Here is a 15,979-nt window from a genome sequence, read left to right on the forward strand (position 1 = left end):
TAAGAGCTGCACCTGAGGCAAAATGAAATGTGTGAATTTCTACTAAAGAGGGAAATCCTATCCAGGAGAGCAATATCAGGCGAATCACTCATCCATTTCCCTTAAAAAGGGAAATTTGTTTAACAGAGATGTGTACCCTGGGCAGAGTGCCTAACAGAGTTGGCATTCAAAAATATTGTTTGAATTGAATTGAACTGAAGGAAACTTGCCTGAGATATGGGGAAAACAGTGTTAAGAAACTAGGTCTATGCAAAATGCTAACCCCTTTCCAACAATGCATTTAACTGGAAGAGGCCAAAGAGGTCATTTGGTTCAGCTTTTCACAGCCAGGAATCGCCTACAGCAGTGGTCCTCATCAGGGGGTGTTTGCTCCCCAGTGCACAATTGTCAATGTCTGGGGACATGTTTGGTTGTCACAATTGGGAGAGTGTACTAGGCATCTAGTGAGCTGGTAGAGTCCAGGGATGCTGCTGAGCATCCCACAATGCACAGGGCAGCCTCCTTTTCCCTGCCCCTAACCTCCCATGCAAGTAATTACTTGGCACAAGATGTCAACAATAGTGCTGAGTTTGGGAAACCCTGCCATATAGCATGACTAAATAGGTTGCCTCTGCTTACCTTTTTTTTTTTTTTTCCAAATCACTTTATTGAGGCATGACTGACATACAAAATAATATATGTATAATGTATACACTTGGAGATAAGTATACACTCATGAAACTATCAGCACCATCTCTGCCATTCACATATCCATCACATCCTAGTGAATGCACACTCAGGACCTTACAAGCATGCCTTTATAACTGCCGGGCAGCTCCCTCCACTAAAAAAGAACACCCTTATTTTGAAATTCACAGTGATAGTATATGCCAAAAGCACTTCACAAAAACAAGTGCACATATCCAAAATCACATTTGAAGGTCAAAATGCAGTTTCCAGTTGTTAATATTAAATTTATTATTCTAACCTGTTTATTTGACAAAGAATAAAAGCACATTGTAAATAAATTTATATGCAGAATTTTTGTTGGTTGTATTACTTTTAAGTCTTCTACTTGGTAGCTTTTAAGACTTTAACCCTATTTCTTAATTTATTAACATTAGACAGCTTCTCTTCTTACTATGAAAGGTAAGGAAACTGGCATGCTCATCTACCTTTACCTGTGTATTCCTTTTACCTCCAATTTTTTATCATATTCTATTACTTTAGTTCACTAATATTTATTATGCTTACGTTCCATTTTTAGACTATATTGAAATCACTCATGCTTTGTGTGTAAATCCATTCCAAACACAGTAAACAAACAGCATTTATAAAACTGAAAAGAGTGAAATGGCTTCCCTGTAGAGTCACAGTGTGACCAGACACAGAGAAGGAAACGGAACCGACACCTTTGACACCTTCCCAAGGTCAGAAGCTAACCGTTCCTTTCTTTGCTTTCTTTACTTCTTCTGAGTCATACTCAGACACCACTGTGTCCCACATCATTCCCCTGTTCTATATTTCTTCCTGCTTGGCTGAGCTAGGTCTTTGAAGATTATTCCATATGGTGTGAGTGGTAACTCCCCAGAGATCCTTGCATGCCCCAAACGTCATTTTTCATTTTTTCTGATTTTCTCTTCTTTTTTCTTTTTCTTTCCCTTTCATATTTAATATAATTTGGCCGTTGGCTCAATATCCCTTCCCCCTCAGAACTTTTAAGGCATTATTCCATTGTTTCTAACATCTAGCTCTTAGGGTTTTCTATTATTTCCTTTGAGTTCAGAAATTTCACCAGATTCTCTTGTTTTTAAATCAGTCCCTTCAACACTATTTTTTTGACTAGGTCACCTCCCTTCACAGTCTCTGTTTCTGGGGCTCCTCACTGGATTTTCTGGAACTGGTTCTCTGTGTCTCTTCACTGTTAACTCCTATTTCCCATTTTGGTCTTTTGGTTCTGTCATGACAGACTTCCTTGACTTCACGTCACACAGTTCACCAGCACGAAATTTTGCCCTTTCTTTTCAACCCTCTCCCCAACTCTTAAATTTTATCAGTTATATATTTCATTTCTAATAATTTTTCTCATTGCTCAGTTGATCTTTCTTCATAGCAGCATGTTCTTATTTTCAGGATGCAATATACTCTTGAGTTTCTGAGAATACTAATTAGGAGTCTTTAAAGTTGAAATCTGTCCCCTATATTATCTGTTTCCTCCAGGGTAGCTCCTCATCTTCCTCTTCCTCATCCTCCTTCTTGCTAATGATTTCTCTCAAATGTCTGGTAATCTATGGTTCTCTAGGTCTATGAGTGAAAAATCATGCTAATTAATATGAAGAACTGGAATGGGTCTTCTTTGTAGGTGTTTGGGTCTCTCTTTCTAATGGAGTTCTTCCTTCAGTGGGAGTTCCAATTACAAGATCTCTAGTGACAATATATAATGTTAATTCCCTAGGATGTGTAGAACTGTTGATCAAAGTATCCCACCCTTTTCAAGCCAAGGCAAATGACCCAAGCCAAGAGCATGACATATTAAACGAAGCAAAACAAGAACTGCAGAAAAAAAAAAGCTTGGCATTTATTCATCATCTTGCCCAATTGATACCTTCCAGATACCTAGACTTTTGATTCTGCTCTAGACATGCCTGGTTCTGCAACCTTTCACATGAGCCACCTGTTTTCATGAGCTTCTTCTCTGCCTAAGTTTGTCATTGTTAGCTTCTGTTGCTTGAACACCAAGAACTGACGGTGTTGCAGATGGAAAGGAAAACTGATCTTTGTTAAGCTAACGCTAGGTACTGGGCATTTTACATTTTTGTATATAATGACCATAACCCTATGAAATAGCTATAATTGACATTACTTTATGAAGAAACTGAAATTGAGTAGATTTATTGGCTTGTCCAAGATGCCAAAAAAAGAACTGGAATCCAAGTCAATCTGACATCTAAATGTATGCTTTTTTCCCCTCATCTGAAGTATTCATGGAGTATTAAAGATACAGACCTGGCTGCGGTATCAGTGTGTGATGAATATTTGATGAGAAATCTAAGGCCGCAAAAGCAGGTAGAAACATTTAGACTAGGTGTGTTAAGAAAAAGGGAATCACAATCTCATTCTTAAAAGTCGAGTGACATGGTAAATCAAAGGAATATTTAAGAAAGATGATTCTATGACATGTGGTGTGAATTTAGAAGGCTTGCATTGGAATAAAGTAGACTGGCTAGGAGGCTGCTGTAGTGATGAAATGGCAGCAGGTGGAGAGGAAGAGACAGCTTACAGAAGGATTTGGAAGGAAATTTCATAGGATTTTGTGACTGAATGGATATTGTAGGGGATGAAGAAAATGAGCCAAAAATGACTAAAAGATTTCCAGTTGCAGGGGAAAGCTGAGTGAATGTATTTACCTTGCCTCCCTCCCAAATTTCCAATGAAATGAACTAGGAATGCAAAAATAAGATTGAATGCATTGCGGTGCTAGAAAGAAGCAAAGATGCCAAGAGTCCACAAGATTTGAGAACTTCTAGAGGAAGGAAAGAAGAGTGAAACAGAATGATGCAAAAGCCGGATATGCTGAGCAGTCTGCAACCAACAAAGACAAAGGAGAACAGCACCTGAGCACTAAGCTAGGATTTACCTCCTACGGAATACACTCTTCTCACCACCACGCTCAGCCCAGGAGGAGCTAGGAATGCATGCAGGCACCAGGCCAGCTCCCAGGTGGCCGCAAAGTCCTCTAATGAGCAAAAAGAGGACGCGGCCTGGAGGCTCACCCCTTAATGTGAGGCTTCATTCACCTTGGACTGTATAGAATTAACCATGGAATCTGCCACAGAAAGCTTCCAGTTACAGCAGTAGACCTAGAGAGGGAATGAAGGCAGTTCCCTACTCCTGTTACAAAACATACAAACTTGAGGGGGAAATATGGCACTCACAAAAGTGTGGAGTAAATTTTTAAAAATTAAGTTAAGAACATATATAATGTTATGCTAAATAAATCTGAAGATATGCAAAAATGCATAATTTTCTTTTAAAATTAATAAAAGCGATTCCATAGGGCTGAAGAAAAAAATCTGAAAGGAGAAGGAGCCATAATGACAATGAAATGTTTATAAAAGGTTTCTCCTGGGGCACCTGGGTGGCTCAGTTGGTTAAGTGTCAGACCTCAACTCTGGTCAAGATTTCACGCCTCATGAATTTGAGGCCCCGTGTAGGGCTCTGTGCTGACAGCTCAGAGCCTGGAGCCTGCTTCCAATTCTGTGTGTGTGGGTCTCTCCCTCTGCCCCTTCTCCCCCCAAAAAAAAAAAAAAAAAAAAAAAAAAAAAAAAAAAAAAATTTAAAACATTAAAAAAACATCTCTCCTGAGGCACCTGGGTGGCTCAGTGGACTGAGCATCGGACTTTGATTTAGGCTCAGGTCATGGTCCCAGGGTCATGGGATCAAGCCGCATGTCGGGATCCATGCTAAGCATGAAGCCTGCTTAAGATTCTCTCTCTCCCTCTCCCTCTGCCATTCTCCCCCGCTCGCACTCGCGCTTTCCTTCTCTAAAAAGAAAATAAAAGATCTCTCCTAAAACAAAAAGGCTCAAATTGATTAAATAACCCCTAACAAACTTCTAAGAGAAAGCAATTCTCAACTATTTTAATATCTCCCAGAACTGAGAAAAATAAATAGAAGTCTTAATTATGATCCTTGAATAATCCTAATGCAAAACCTGCTGTGTTACACTTTTGCTATATTTTATTTATGAATAGTGTTCCTAAACAAAATACTAACAATATAAAAACACATGTATCAGTGTATTAATATACAGATAATTTGAGGCATCTGGATGGCTCAGTAGGTTAAGCGTCTGACTTCAGCTCAGATCATGATCTCACTGTTCATGAGTTTGAGCCCGGCTGACAAGTACTGCTGACAGCTCAGAGCCTAGAGCCTGCTTAGGATTCTGTGTCTCCCTCTCTCTCTGCCCCTCCCCTGCTAGCACTCTATCTCTCTCTTTCTCAAAAATAAATAAACCTTAAAAAAATTTTTTTAAAAATACAGTAAAATACAGAGAATTTAACTTGGTTTAAGCAGTTTATTAGGATAACTATTCATAAATAAGAAACATAAAGAGGTAGGCATTTTTTAAAAAAAATGATCATTTTGAAGGATGCTGAAAACATATCTCAAATCGACCTCTATGATCAACAAATTTATTTTAATTTGGAATATAACTTGATTGATTATCAGAAGCTAAAAGGAAACATCATATTTAGTAAAGTTTACATTACAGTTGGAAATATGAAAAAAAATACCTACCTTTCCAGTGTTAGTCAACAATATTCTGAAGCTTCTACTCCATACGCTAGGAGAATAAATTTTAATTCAAGAGGCATCAGTGTTTAATAGAAAGACCCAAATATAAGATTATTTATAGATAATATAATTGTCTATACATAAAATCCAGGAGAATCAAATTAAGAATTACTAAAAATAAAAATTACTTCAGAAATTACATTTCTGAGTTCTACTCATATAAACACAAATATATGAAAATAAATATATTTCCTTATATTCCAGCAAAATATAATTTTTAAATGTCAGGCATAAAAACAGTGTCCACAACAGTCCTACAATGTATAAAATGTCCAAGAATAGTAAAATAAACAACTGCGCAAAAGCAAAATAAAAAAAACACTGAAGTTTAAAGCTGTAGAAAAAAATGGAAAAATTAAGAAAATTTATAAGAGTAAGAATACAAATGGTTAAATATGAAAACACACGTTACCTTCCTAATAAACAATGAGGTGTTTTCCTCTAATAGATTAGCAAAGTTAAAAAAAAAAAAAGAGGGAAAACACTATTCAGATAGGGACATATATATGCAAATACACTGTGTGTGGTACTGTATTTTGGTATAGTCTTTTAGGGGGTAATTTATATTTACCAAAAACCATATTGTACATTCCCAGCATTGAACCAGTATTTTCAGTTCTAGGAATTCATTTTATATATTCACAAATATACTAAAAAAATTAAAAACAATCAAAATATTAATAAGGAACTAATCAAATACATTATGGTATGTCAATGCTGTGAAATACTATGAATGCTCAAAAATACAAGTTGTTCTATATTGCATAAAAATGGCCACAATATATTATTGTATTAAAAATACGTTACAGAATATTGTATTGTTATAATTATGATAAAAGCATATATACCCACAATTTCTGGAAAAATATACATTAAATTATTAGTAGTGATTATCTCTAACTGCAAGAAGGCAGAAAGCAGACAAGGCTGAGAATGGCTACTTTAAATTTTATGAATATTAAAAAAAAAATTTAAACAGAAATCTGAGGTTGAGTTCTCCAGAAGCAAATCCTGAGACAAGTGTTTGAATGCAAGTGATTTATCATGAAGCGGTTTCAGGGAAGTCGGGTAAGGGAGAGAGGCCGCAGGTCAGAGAATGGAAGGAAGCCATGGAACTATGTGATCTCAAGCAAAATGCACTTGAGGTAGATTCAGCGTGCTGCCTCAAAGGGAACTCCAGAACATTCTGCTACATCTCAGAGCAAGGGAACGTGGCTTTTCACACCCTGGCACCTGTGAGTCACTTATCTGTTAGGAGCTGGCTGAAGGGGGTGGGAAGGGAACAGGACAATGCGACTCTGAGTGCTCTCTGGCAAGGTGCATCAACACCAACACCTGGGGTGCTCCTCTGAAGGAGAGTCACAGTTGCCCAGTGTTAGAATAGAAACCAAAAGGTGGAGGCTGGGGGTGGGGAACGAAGGTTACAGGGGTGGTCCATAGAAATGTCTTTTCAACATTTCAAAGAGATCTGGGTGGACAGCCAACAAAATCTACTATGATATATTATTACCTTTATAATAAGATACATATTTTCATAAAATGTAAGAAAGGGAAGAGAGAGCAAGAGGAAGTATGCTACTGGCAAAGCAAAATTAAATATGAATGCTTGCAAGTTCTGCACCAGTGTGAGCACCTACTAGGTAGCCCCGCCCCATCCCCCAGGCTCCTTCTCATATTCCCGCCTGCCCATTAGACAACCAGGATTAAATGGCCTTTAATAGAAATTAAGACTTTTCACTCTCTTCCTTTTCATCTTTTCAATCTGAAGTGGTACAGGTTGAGATCTTGAGAAATTAGAGGAACTCTCAAATCCTCTGTTGATCTTAACTGGAACCATATTTACTTAGCCAACAACTTAACCCTAAAGCTGTATAAAAGCCAAAGTACTTGGCAAACTCTATGAGGCTAAGTCCTAAATAGAACTCCTGATTAAGGGCCATGATCCAAGAATCTGTTTGTTGTGTTTACCTTCTTTGACTTTATGAGAAACTGTTTAAAACATTCCTAAAATGAATGAGTTGAGGTTTCTACCACAGCATGAACACTGAACAGAATAAGACATTTCCTAGAAGTGTCCCTCAAGCCTATCATTCAGGACATCAAAGACAGATCTCACAGCCTTCTGCTACAAATGGATGCTGCCTGACCTAAGAGCTGGACTAGGTACATGATTCAAGTTTTATCTTTTTCTGGTCTACAGTCCATCTCTGAAACCTTCAAAGGTTTTGTTTCTTCATCTGTAAAGTGGATGCAGTAACTATTATTTTGGTTACCTTTCCAAGCTGATGTGAAGATAAAATGAGATCACATGTGTGAAAGACTGTAGTAAACCATGTAGTGCTTTATTCCAAGTCACTTGTCTGAATACAAGGATACCAGACATTAAAAAGGGGGAAGAGGTGACCTCAAGATCTAAACCCATGAATAGTGTAAGGAACTTGTTCAGGAAAGATGTGTGTGGCTTTGAATATGTTAAGCTGAGAGAGTAGTAAAACATCCAAGTTACAATGAACAGTAAGCTCTGGAGATGTGGCCTTGGATCCTGAACAACAGGGTAGAGACTGAGGTTCAAATTTGGGAGTCATCAACATAGGAGCAACACGTGAATTCACGACTATGGAAAACACACCTTTGAAAACTTCACCTCCTTTTTTATTTCCATAGCAATATTCTTATACTGACCCCAACTGTCTTCTATCGTGGATTATCAAAATGCAAAACTTTGTTAATAAAAATTATCGTTATCATTACTACAAAATGTTAAACAGTTCTTTTGAGTCTCAATTCTCTTACTGTAGACATTATCCGTTCAAAATGTTGTGCAGATTGTCAGACTCAATAGAGCACTTTCACTGGTTAAGCCTGCACACACAAAAGAGGGGTAGAATTCTGGAATGGAAATCACGTGGACTTCATATAACCATATAAATTAAACATGTGGTCTTTCCTTGCAAATCATCTAGACTATTTCATAAATTAATTACTGTTTTGAATGAATATATATACATGCTAGGTAACTTAAGGTAAAATTGATGAGAGAGATTTTAAAAGTGTCAGTATTATATTACAATGCTTGAAAATCACAATCTCGCATATTCTTGCATGAAGAGATTTAAATGAGTGTTTTTTTGACCCTAGAATCACCTTATTTGGTCCAAACAGCAATATCACAAAGTCAGGGTTCGTTTTTAGACATTTACATTGTTTCAAGTGTAGCTGGACTGATCCCCAGGACTAGTCAGCCTGTTTCAGATGGCTTGTTGCCTAAAGTTATGACCACTGACATTTTCTCCATCTTTGATAGGGTCTCACATACCAGCTCTTTATTGGTTTTCTTTTAAAAGTGTTGTACTATTTACATCTGAACTCCTGAAATCTTAGTAATTAAAAGTATTTCTGCGTCAAATAGGCTGGATTCTATTGAGGCACACAAAAGTCATATGATCTTTTTTCTGGTTGAAGTACAGTATTAAACTGTAATGTTGTTTATCTTAATAATCAGAATTTAACTGAGAGTCAATTTACTATTTATTTAAATTAAAGTAATCACTAGATGTTAGTAGTTTACAATTTAAAAATAGTATAGAGGGGAAAGAGCTTGAATGCACAATTTTAATTTAAATTTTATTGATTTGGTTGATTATATGGGTTAAATAAATGTTCATCAATTCCCTTTGCCTACTTTCAACTAATTTTCCCTTCCCATAACAGGGATAACATTAGTCAATCTTGCAGCGTTTTAAATCTACTTCTAAATATACATATCCTTTGTGATGTGGTTAACAGCATAAACTCAAAGTAAAATTTATATTTAAAACAATATGTTTGTAAGACATACTTTAAATTGTACAGTAACTAAAGATGTAATTCCTAAAAAGAAAAATCCAGAAACACTGTTACCATGTATTAAAAAAAGGAGAGTGATGCCAGAAATCATTTTTCAACCACTTTATCATTAATGACTTCATTTACAGATGAAGGGTTTGAAGTTGTTAAATGAGTTGCCCAAGATACATACACACACATGTATGTGCACACATTCACACACTCACACTCTCAGGCCAGTCCTATTTTGTTGGCTGCTATGTCCTCAACATCTGCTATTGTCTCGGTGTGTAGTCTGGGTTCAAACAGTCAGTCAGTCAATATTTGTTGAGGGTACAATTTATTTAGAAATGGAACACCAAATGCATTGTTCAAAATGGAAACGTTTAAGACATCCTTCTAGATCTTATAGTTTTATTGGGAGAATAGAACGTGATAAACCATATAAAAGAAACTTGAAAAGGGTGAGTATATGCAAATCTCAGAGAACGTTATTATTGTAGTTTAAGAGTACAAAACTTCCCTTGTCTCTTACCATATGACCATTGCCTAAGAAAGACAAAATTCACAAGAATGCAATTTTAAAGACACTATTTTAATTTCTTGAATGACTGGCTAGGAAAAAGGAAAATATGTTCTATGGTTTTTGGGTTTAAATAACGAAACTTTAATTTTTAATGGTCGTTCCATAAAGAAACAGAATTCCTTATTATATATTGATCTTAGAGCACAATGAACCAAACAGTTGTTTTAAGGTTTTTTTCTAGATTTTCATACATTAAAAATAACATAAAATAGAAGTTTTCAATCAATTCTATCTTAGGATTCTTTCTATAGTATGAAACTCCATGCTGTAAATTGCTGTAGATCCTTTTTTATTGAACAGGGCTTTGAAATAAAGAATGCCATCAACATAAAGAGATGTCATCAACACCATTGGTCATATCAAAAACAGTAAAACATTTAAGTAGATTGTTAGCAAATAAAGACTCATAAAAACAATCATTAGGGCATCTGAATTTGACACCATTAAAAACACTCTTGATGAAGTCATGTTACAAAATCCTACAATGATGCAATAAACAGGTTAACTGGGAAAGGATTATTTAAAAAACGTTAAACACTATAACCTCTGGGCCAAAATAATATAGAAATTAGTTTGTTGCATACTATAAGAGTACTGAAAGAGTAGCCTCACATGGGTGAGTGCCCAAAATCATTTGGTCCAATTTTTTAAAGCAGCTTTAAAATAATTGACTCCCAAATCCAGATATTAAATGCCAACTTCTTACCGGCAATAATGCTTATGGCTAAGGTAGAAATGAGATTCTTTACAGAAACGCTGACACAGCCCTAACTGTAGGCACTTGAGTGTGCAGCTATAATTCTTTTTTCAAATCTTACCCAGCAATGCTTCAGGTAAAGGAGTCCGCAGAATATGTAAACAGTAAGAGACGTCAGAGAGCTTTTACGAAATCACAACCCTTGACACATTGATATTCACTGTTGATCGCTACCGCTAAATGTCTAAATCATTCAAAGTGTATTGATTAGATCCTTCATAGGTAAAAGGTGGGCAACGTATTATAAAATCAACATTTCTTAATTCATTCGATTTGCAAGAGCTACACATTTTAAGCTGACAATGTAAAACCTCTAAAAGGTTTTTCAGAAAGCCTTCTGCCTTATTTAGCATTTTGACCATTAATCAAAAACAATGAGAAAAGAATATTAAAAAACAAAGCAAAACAGAACAAAGATTAAGAAAGCTTTTCTTTTTCATTTGGAAATCTATTAAGCTATAAAATAAGTTCCCAAGAGGAGTCAGTTTCCTGTGTGAAAGGCATTTAAAACTGAACCAGATAACATAAATCTCAGAACAGACCAAGGGGACACAACTTACACTGGAAGAGTGGCTAGAATGGAGGGCTTCGCTGTGTGATCCTGAGTCTCATCTTTAAAAATGTCTAAGATAATGATGCTTTTAATGAGGAATTAATTTTAATGCCCAGCCAACTCTAAGTCGTAACCATGACATGGCAGTAGTTCTACTGTGCATTTCCATCTAGCCAACAGACAACTATTGATCCTACACTAGAAAATACTGTTTTGATGTTTATTGATCAGAACTCTAAGAGAGAAATTGTGATTTCTGAATGGAAGACAGTCATGAGTTACCACTTTTTGTAAATATAGAGCTGAGAATAAATATGTAGTATAAATATTGTACTAAACAAATACTAAAATTATTAACTTGTTAAAGGATAAACAAAATACCCTTAGTAAGTTTATGTGGGATGATATTCTACAAGGATGAACTTAAAATTGTAATACCTGCATCACAAATATTCTGATTTTATAGAATTCTAAAAATTCGCTACCTTACATCACTTCTAATTTATATTTTACTTTATAAAATTATTATATCACAGAAAACAAGTTGAAATGTGTAACAAACTTATTTAAAAAATGATCACTGAATTTTATCTTAAACTCAAGCTAGTAATCCATTTAAATTCAAATTTAATCTTTTTACAATCTGCTTTTTACTTAAAGGCAAAAATCACACTTATTATGAGTTACACATTATCATGTAAATCTGTAAGAAGTTGTCATCTGGCAAAGTCTTTGTATCATGTCAGGAAATAACACTCATTGTATTATAATATTAATTTCAAATGCTAATTTTCTCATCATTAGATGGCAGAAAAGAAATAATGCGCTGTTAATACTGTAATAAAGAATGTGTTGCTGAATAAGGATTTCAGAGAAAATAATACATTCAGGATTGATATTTAAATTTTGCAAATGCCTAGTAATCCTGTTAATTAGGGAAAGTAACCTATCTGTTAAAACACCAGACACACGCAGGCAAGGAAAACTGGGCAGGGACAAGTAACATACACACATACTTCATAGGTTGCCTGCAATATTTATCAATTCAGTTTATTGTTTTCTTAAAAATTTTAAGTATTAAAAAAACAAGTAAAAATATTCTAGCTATTGTACCAGTATCAGGTGGTTAGTGACTTATTTAGACCCAACTCCCTGTGACTGCTTTTGATGAAAAAGGCAATTTTCTTAAAATTAAATTTCAACATCCCCAAATGAATGCACTACTCACTTAAAATATTTAGCATTTTTTAAAAAGTATATTCTTCAGGTTGCCAGTATGGATGAAAAAGTAAAAGCCGATTCCAGCAATAACCCAACCTTGCCCCGCCCCTCCCCCCCCCCCACCTCCCCAATGGCACCTCTACTAACTACATATGTTTCTAGTTCCTAGAAAATTAAAAGACTAGTTTTCAAATCTAGAAAACATGTTATCCACTTGCTGTTAGGACTTAGCAAATCAGTTCAATATCAGCTGGAAAAGGTGGCTGTGAGCCACCCAAAGGGTGGAATTAGATCTGCCCTTTTTTATACCTGCTGGGGTGGGGTACATGATGGGACTGGGGAATGTTTTCATTTAGATCCACCCTCCTAAGCCACTCTGTTTTCCTTTACACGGTAACCTCCTTGTGTTATAAGGCTGGAAACAGCTCTAAGAATGTGGAGAATGTAAACAGCCTTTTATTGTCCAAAAGGATGGCAGTGTAAGAAATGTGGGCTTATCACAGGGCTGCAGCTCCCACCTCACTTACCATGATAAAGTGCTCCAGGAAAAAAAAAAAAACATTACAACCCAAGCACAATCCAAAAACGGATTAGAATTTGACATAAGCTTCCTTAAAAATGAATCAATCAATCCATGCTGTAATATTAGAATCTAGCTCTTAAGAAGGGTATATAATCCCTTCAAGATGTATTTCCTATTCCCTATTGACTATGGTGGTGTGGAAAAAAAAGAATCTAACATTTCCAGTATAGCAGCTGATGGGAGAACTTTTTCCCAACAGATGCCCAAATGTATTTCCTCATCTTTAAGAGTCTAACACAGTGGTACACATACACAGTTCATGGTCACTGAATGCAAAATTAAATTAACGAACTAAGAGATTCATGAAGATATCCTGAAGACCTTACCTAAGTACCTGATTCCCTCAGGCTTTTAGTTTCACTTACACACACCATACAAATGCTGCTGACCAGATCACCTTTTATTGGAATCCAGCTTAAACATTTGAAAAAGCAAGTGACACTAAAGTCTGATGTGGCATATATGTTGCATGCACAATGCCTTCGATTTAAAATGTCTTGTAACATGCAGTATTGTATATAGGCAGCATGTGATGGTTCACTGAAGGACATCTGGGAACACCACTGCATTTTCCTCTTGATGCCACTGAAGAATTTCTCACTTAGTGCTGTGCAAGTGGAGCTAATCTCTGTTGTAAGGAGAATGGCCAGGCTCTTTCTTATCCTCTCCCCTTCACTAAGACCTTTTAGAATCCCTTCCATTCTCCAAACTTGCAAAGTATCTCTGCATCTACAGTATTATACATCTGATAGAGAAACTTTCGTAAGTTACTTGTTCTTACCCTCCAGAAGGAAATAATAGAGAGAAGAGAAGAGAAGAAAGACATCGTCATTCTCTAAGTGCTTGGTTTCCTTAACCTTTTTTTAACAGCCCGGAGCTAACTGGGTAAAATCTTAAGTATGAGGACCAAAAAGCGTGGGATCTGGAGAAAGCTCTCTTTAACAGCACCGTATCAAGGTAAGTGCCAAGAGAGCAGGAGAAAACCATCACACAGGCGAAAGCAGTCCCTTTCTGTAATTTTACTTTAAAAGTGGTCCTCTTGACGCTTTTACTGGTGGCTCCCTGACATAGAATTAACTAGCAATACATACAGTATGTAGGTATATTTCGGAAGGAGGCGAGCACGGCGCCACGCGGGAAAAGCGAGGAGAGAAGATAGTTACAACGCGAGCAGTCGCCCTAAGCCTCGCTGGCAAACCCTGAACCACCTTCTAATACCCTTCATATTCCTTAGAGCCCCTTCAGGCGCCAGACCAGGCAGCAGAGGTCTTTGGTAACATACTGCTTGGAGATTCCCGAGAGGGGGCTCCAGGGTGGACTTTGGCGTGAAAGTTAGATCCTGCATCCCCACCGGCAGAAATCCCCATCCCAGTCCCCAGCGCTGGACGGAAAACGAAGAGAAATCCAGTCTGCGTTCCCACCCTCCCACCACCCCCCAATCGGTCCTTTGCTTAAGTTTTCCCCTAGCCTGGAGCCTCTGACCCTAAAAACAAGGAGGCACGATGTCAGGGTTTGAAAGAAGTGTCTGCAGACATCTGGGCAAAATACCATGTGAAATATAAAGACCACCAAGCCCCTCAAACTCTGGGCTGGAGGCAAACCTTTCAGACCATTCTCATCGTATCCCGGTACCCTCATCCCCTCTCGCACCTTCTTCCCGGCCACTTTCCTCCTACTTTACCCCAGCTCTCAAGTCCCAACCCTTGCTAAGCCCCCCATCCGCCTCCAGGTCCCCTCTATTCCATTCTGCGATCCTTCCCCTCTAACCCCTAAAACAACCCCAAACCCCTTCCACTCCGCGCACTCCTAGCCCCAAGGTCCCATGAAGCCCCAGGCTCGGCTTCCGAGTCGGCCACCCGCGCGGTTTTCCCGCCGAAACGCGTCCCCAGCGCATGGGGCGCGCAGCCCGCCGGACACTCACCAGCTGCAGCAAGCCGGGGACCACGACGAGGGGCAGCGGCCGCAGGCGCATGGTGCCGGCTGGCGCGGCGTCTCACGAGCTGCGCGCCCTTGCCTGCCTCTCGCGCATCTCCACTTCGAGGGGCAGGACTGAAGACGCCAGGGACACTGTGCGGCGCTTTCCTCCCGGAATCCAAGCGCAGCGCCGCGCCGCGCGGGCCGGGTGGGTGGGCGGGCAAGGTGAAGGGGGAGGGCGGGCTGGCGGGAGGTGCTTCTGGGGCCCCCCGCGCGCCACTCCTTGGAGGGGGCCTGGAAAGGAGCGTGTGGGGCCGCTCGAGACCCGCACGCTACGCGGGGCTCCAGGGGTGCCCGGGACTCCGGCGTTCCGGGGTCTGGGTGAGAGCGGGGGACGCCTGCGGGCCGGAGGCGGCGGCTCGGGCGCTTTGGTACCGGTTCCCGCGCGAGGCTGCTCTAGGGATCCGGCCCCACGGTGCAGCTGCACAGCAGAGCTGAGCGCGCCCCGGAGCCGGGGGAGGCCCGGAGCCCTCTCTGCCCCCGTCCCCGCCCAGCAGAGGGCCTGTCCGGTGCCCACTGACCCGCTCTCGTTTTACTGGGGAAGTAGGGCGGGGGGAGTCTCCCTGTATGGCTGCGAGAAAGAGGGCTCCGGGAGAACACCCAAGGAGTTTGGAGCGTAGGCAACAGCAGCGTCCTGGGCGGGGCGTGGGGGGCTGCGAACAAGAAAGGCTGAAGCGGGGAGGTGGGGCTGGAGCCCCGGACGCCTTGGGAGAGCGCCCCACTCTGCGGCAGCGCCTAGCTCCTGAGCCCTGAACGAGGGGTGCGAAGTGTGGCTGGCGTGGCTGGAAGGATTTCTGGAAGTGGGAAGTAGGGGGAACCGAGAGGGACCTGGAGAAGGGGTAGCGGCAGAGCCAGGAGAAATCGAGCTAGGTGTGCGATCGGAGCTTGCTCGGGTTTGAAGGTGGTGTAGACAGCTGGGTGGCCCAGAGACCAACGGAGCTGCGCCGCGCAAACCTGCCGGGACGCGGGAGAAGAACGGAGAAAACCCCACTGCAGCCTCCCACTTGGGAAATCTTGGAGAGGGGTATCTTTGAGGCCGGGTGAGTCTGCACACCTGCAGCTAGTGAACCTCACCCCCATGTTAACAACCCGCCATTGGAGAGATCCTGAACCTTTAACCATCTCTGCGCTGGACATTCG

The 15,979-nt window shown here is 39.6% G+C and overlaps 1 protein-coding gene across 1 annotated transcript in view; it reads right to left on the minus strand.

Moving 5' to 3' along the window:
* NXPH2 (neurexophilin 2) overlaps positions 1–15,468 on the minus strand; it is a 113,395-nt gene extending 97,927 nt beyond the window's left edge. The window contains exon 1 of the mRNA XM_027055860.2: positions 14,787–15,468. Coding sequence (XP_026911661.1) covers positions 14,787–14,837 — 51 coding nt within the window. The 5' untranslated portion in view covers positions 14,838–15,468. The remainder of the gene's footprint in view (positions 1–14,786) is intronic.
* Positions 15,469–15,979: the final 511 nt, after the last annotated feature.

This window comes from Acinonyx jubatus, chromosome C1, assembly GCF_027475565.1.
Source record: "Acinonyx jubatus isolate Ajub_Pintada_27869175 chromosome C1, VMU_Ajub_asm_v1.0, whole genome shotgun sequence".
In the NCBI taxonomy this organism is placed as follows: Eukaryota; Metazoa; Chordata; class Mammalia; order Carnivora; family Felidae; genus Acinonyx; species Acinonyx jubatus.